Raw genomic sequence first — 4,881 nt, forward strand, 5'->3', positions numbered from 1 at the left:
ATAAATGATTTATGATTTTTCTTGCAGCACAGAGACTTGCATTTACCTGATGGGCAGTTTGGTTCCAACGAATACTATGAAGATGCAGAAACAGGTGACAGAGATAAGGGATCATTGGTACCACAATTGGGTTTGACATCCAACAAAGGATATGCCTCTCAAAGCAGCACAGAATCTGTACTAGATCTTTCGGACACAATAGATAAAAGTAAATAACTATTACGTTCTACATAACCATATGCACATATTACATGCCGTTCGAATGCTAATTACCATATGGATGTTTATTTGTACGAGGAGTGTCAAAGTTAGAAACAGTATATATGCAGGTTTCAGTAACTGTGTTATACAATGGAATATCTGTTACTAATGTAGGATTTTACGCGTCTAATTCTTTGTGTTTGCATCGCTTTCGACACCACGAGGCACATTTCATTTTCGGTTTTCTTATATAGGATACCACGCCGAAGCGCGTAACCTTCCATTTGTCTCGACTTAACCGTTTCTAATATTTATTTTAACTCTCTATCCTTCCTTTGGCTCGTTTTAACCGCTGACTATCCTCACCCTCTGTTATTAGCATACACGACGGTCTCTTCTTCATTCAATACTAGAGTTATCTCTACTTCGGATTCACGTACTGGTTGGGGCTGATAGTTCGCGATTAAACCAGTCAATGCAAGCTGGTGGCATTTTGGGACATGTGGAACATCGATTACATTAACCCTATGCTCGATGCTTACACCAAATACCTCCGGTACGTTGTTTATTTTATGAATCGTGATTTTTTCCTGGCGCACAATTAACTCTACCGCGTTTAAAAAAGCGTACCAAGTTACCATTGAGCTCGACACTACGCATATCGTAACTTGATAACTAATGTCGTCCATCACTATTTTCGCCAAGAACTCGCGGATCGGCTTATGCGTATCCGACTCTACTCCACGGAAACATACGTTGCTGTCGCACATCAGCGGCGCCCCTACTCCCTCATGAGTGTCGCGTCGCATCAAACGAATGTCACTGCCCGTGTCGATTAACCCTTTCGCTACTACGGGCCACTATAGTGGCCTTTCATAAGATGTCACTGAGGTACTACGGACCACTATAGTGGCTCTGCGCAAGATGTCACTGAGGTACTACGGGCCACTTTAGTGGCTCTCCGCCAGATGCCAATGATTTATTGCGTCCAACCGTTTTACGCAAGTTTCTGACTCTGGGCATACACTGATAATGTTTTTTGCATAATTTACTGCTAACAACTGAATAAACAAACTGCTTAGCAATCGATGTACCTCGGCAATCAGTCTCAGCAGCATGGGTTCTCCGCCGCGGCATTCTCGCTGACGATCGGCGTTGTGTGGCGTGCAGTGATGTCGCAGCGCTCCGTTCAGCAGAAGTACCGCGGCGGAGAACCCGCCCGTAGCGAAAGGGTTAATGCCGTTAGGTCGCAATCACAGATCCGTATAGTTTTAAAATAATTCTCGCGCGGTGATTAACAAATCGCTAAGCTTTCCCTCGCCATACGATTGCTTTTTGGACAATTCCTCGCTACATGTCCAAATTCGCGGCATTCGAAGCACCTTCTTCCTGGGTTCCTCAACGGACACTCGAATGAAAAGTGATCTCGCTCACCACAATTATAACACCTTGCCACTGATGCCTGGGTTCCGTGTCGTTGCATCTTCGGCCCATAGTCTCGTCGTACTGCTTCGTATCTCCTCCAATGGTCGATGTTCTCTCGTCGGGCATTGCTGTCGTCGTACTGTCTTCCGCTGCCACCTCGCTGGACGGGGCCATCATTACGCCAGAACGAGCCGCCTCCCCGACGGAACTCATCGTTGCCTCCCTGCGGTCCGTATTCGGCACGCTGAAACTGCCTACCGCCAAGCTGGATCCCACTGTCCACGGTAACCCCCTTGAACGCACCCAAGAGCGCTTCCTTCGTCTGGAACCTCTGTAGCCTCGCATTGTTCCGTAGCATCACATCAGGCACACCGTCGAGACGATACTCCACCATGTCCCTATCGTCGATGCTCGCTCGATTCCCCAGGATTACTTTTTGGTGGAAGTTTTCAGCGTACGTCTTGCCCCTCTTCCACGTCCTCCTGTCAAATTCTCGACGAACTGCAACTCTGCTCGGCCAGTCCGCAGAAATATCCCCAAGCTCCTGCAACAGCTGATCGACCGTCATCGCCACGAATTCTGTTTTCGAGTGGAACCATTCTAGCGCGCGTCCCTTCAGTCTCGAAACCATCAGCACCATCGCCTCGCCATCCTCTATGCGATAAGTTGCTTGCAGCAGCCCGAATTGCCGCTCCCACGTGACAAAATGTTCCCCATTTCCCTCGAAATAATTAAGTAACGCGAGGATTGTATTGTTCAACCTGATCGGCGGTGCTCCCGTGGCAATGGCGCCATTTGGGGGAAAAACGGTTGACCATCCCTAGTTGCTGCAGTTCCCGATGCATTAACATGTCTTCGTGCTGCAAAAGATGTGTTTCTCGCTCTGCCAGCTCCGTCTCCCTCAGCGCAATTTGCAGGGCCCGAAACGTGTGGCCCTCCTCTACTGAGGGAATCGGTACCCTCGAGGGAACATCAGATGTTTCGCCCACGCCCGAATCCACTCGCTGCTGGACGCTATCTTCCTCGTTGTCGTCCGCGGGTTACCGCGCCCATTCGCCCGATGGATCGGCCATCATTATTCTACTGATTAGCTCGTTTTTCCTTCCCGCACAATTAACCCCTTGCCCTACGACTCGATTTCCAACTGTGCGGGCCCAAAGTCTGGTTTATGTTTGGCCCGCTAACCTTACGACGCCTCTGAGGCGTCATTGTAAGCTAAGGGGTTAAGTTCTTTTGCCTTCAGTATGTCTTTCAAGTACGTCATAGTGAAGTCGTTCACATTTCTGGTACTACTCATTGTTCGTCTCAAATATGTAACTCGCACTGCTCTATCGATCCCGGAGGTATATTTTTGTATTTTTATTTGTATATTGTCGATTAACTCACTCACTCTCACACAAGGACCTCCACCACGCAAAGTCCAAAACAGACTGACTCCCGAGATCTCCGTGGAGCCTCCTCTTATACATGGTCAGAAACAAACGCGCTCCATTCGCCCAAGTGTCTTCAAACACACCGCGCTTCAATCGTACCGCGTCTCAATCGCGCCGCTGTCTTTGAACATGCCGCGTCGCATGAAAGGTCATACTTGTTGAGAGTCTGATGTTTCCTATAAAGCTTTATTTAATGAATTTTTTGGTTCTATGAAATACATATGATAATACAAATCATTTTTTCTGTCATATAATTACTTAAGGTTTCAAAATAAATGACTTTGAGATAAGATTATTTATGTAATAACAGAAATAGGAATATTACTTTGTAACTGAGTCGGTGAGATATTATACAAACATGTACATATTTGTATTTTCTTAATCAACAGATATAGTATGGGATTCCCAGTGGGCTCACAATTTAAAGTTCGGTCAAATATCAGCAGTATCTGTAGACCCAAGAGGCAACATAGGGGTGTTTCATAGGGGTTCGCGTGTTTGGGACGCTGAATCATTTGATATGAAGGATAGGTATATGCAGCAAAATAATGGTCCAATACCAGAAGATACATTACTGCTTTTGGATAAGTCTGGGAATAAGTTACTAGAATGGGGTCGACATATTTTTTATTTGCCACATGGCTTAACGATTGATTCGTATGGAAACTACTGGATCACTGATGTTGCTTTACATCAAGTGTTTAAATTTGATGCCGATGAAATATTAATGATGGAGAAAGTGGAAAACTTAAGGAAGAGGCAGAATGACAGCATGATGCCAAAGGTTATCCCCTCACCGTCATTGATACTTGGAGTGGCATTCACTCCTGGTAACGATGACAAACACTTTTGCAAACCAACAGCAATTGCTGTGCAGAATAACGGAGACTTTTTTGTCAGTGACGGTTACTGCAATTCTAGAATTATTAAGTTTAACGCAAAGGGAGAAAGAATTCTGCAATGGGGTCGAAATTGGGGAGGAGAAGGTAATTTTTCATCTGCATCATACAGGGCTGATGAATAAGAATTATTATTTAATAAATTCAATAATCTGTCCAAGATTCATGACAATTCAAGGTCATTTTATCTGCTATAACGCATTCCTATAAGCAGATGTATTAACTCTGGACAAACGTAAAGTTCAATATTTTAAAAAGGAATAGAAAAGATTAAAATGCAATTGCTAGAAGAGTTCCTTTAATGCAACCTAATTCGTGTAAAACTTCTCAATACAATCAATAAGATACGAATTACTTTAGATAATAGCTCTTACTAATTCACCCTGTTTTATTTTTAGAAAGTAATATAGATCAGTTTAATATAGTGGAAAACTGTCTTAATTCATAGGAAGTATGAATATGCTAACTCCTCCGCCTTATGCGTTTCTCGTACCACATGCGTTGGCTCTTGCTACAGAATTCAACTTAATATTTGTTGCTGACAGAGAAAATGGCAGAGTATTGTCTTTCTCTGCATCAAATGGTACATTCCACAAAGAATACAAGCATCCTACAATCGGTACAAAGATTTATAGTGTAGCATATGCTAAGGAGAAACTTTATTTGATAAATGGTCCTGACATACGTCACAAGTGGCCAATAAGAGGATTTGTTCTGGATATGCATTCTGGTGATTTGCTATCTCAGTTTGGGCCGAATTACAACATGAATAGACCACATGACATAGCCGTTACCGAGGATGGTTCTGAGATATATGTAGTGGAATTAGATATGCATCGAATCTATAGATTTTTGCAAGGTAAATACGTATTCTTTCTGCAGTACTTTGTACGTACATTGGCCACTATGCTGCCAAGTGATCA

At 43.9% G+C, this 4,881-nt stretch overlaps 2 protein-coding genes across 2 annotated transcripts; one reads left to right on the forward strand and one right to left on the reverse strand.

The window, feature by feature from the left end:
• Positions 1 to 18: 18 nt before the first annotated feature.
• LOC144477443 (peptidyl-alpha-hydroxyglycine alpha-amidating lyase 1-like) lies at positions 19 to 4,876 on the forward strand (the record flags this gene model as incomplete). Its single annotated transcript, XM_078195169.1, has 3 exons — positions 19 to 208; positions 3,449 to 4,045; positions 4,407 to 4,876. Coding segments are annotated over 3 exons (1,257 nt in total), but the record flags the coding sequence as incomplete, so codon positions are not given.
• LOC144477441 (uncharacterized) lies at positions 301 to 2,370 on the reverse strand. The gene has a single exon (XM_078195168.1). The coding sequence runs from the start codon at positions 2,264 to 2,266 to the stop codon at positions 1,496 to 1,498; it is 771 nt and encodes a 256-aa protein (XP_078051294.1). The 5' UTR covers positions 2,267 to 2,370; the 3' UTR covers positions 301 to 1,495.
• Positions 4,877 to 4,881: the final 5 nt, after the last annotated feature.

The sequence above is a fragment of the Augochlora pura genome, unplaced genomic scaffold (assembly GCF_028453695.1).
Source record: "Augochlora pura isolate Apur16 unplaced genomic scaffold, APUR_v2.2.1 APUR_unplaced_1092, whole genome shotgun sequence".
In the NCBI taxonomy this organism is placed as follows: domain Eukaryota; kingdom Metazoa; phylum Arthropoda; class Insecta; order Hymenoptera; family Halictidae; genus Augochlora; species Augochlora pura.

Excerpts from the sequence above, each read along its gene's own strand:
- LOC144477441 (XM_078195168.1), bottom strand. The coding sequence starts at position 2,266 with ATGGTGCTGATGGTTTCGAGACTGAAGGGACGCGCGCTAGAATGGTTC.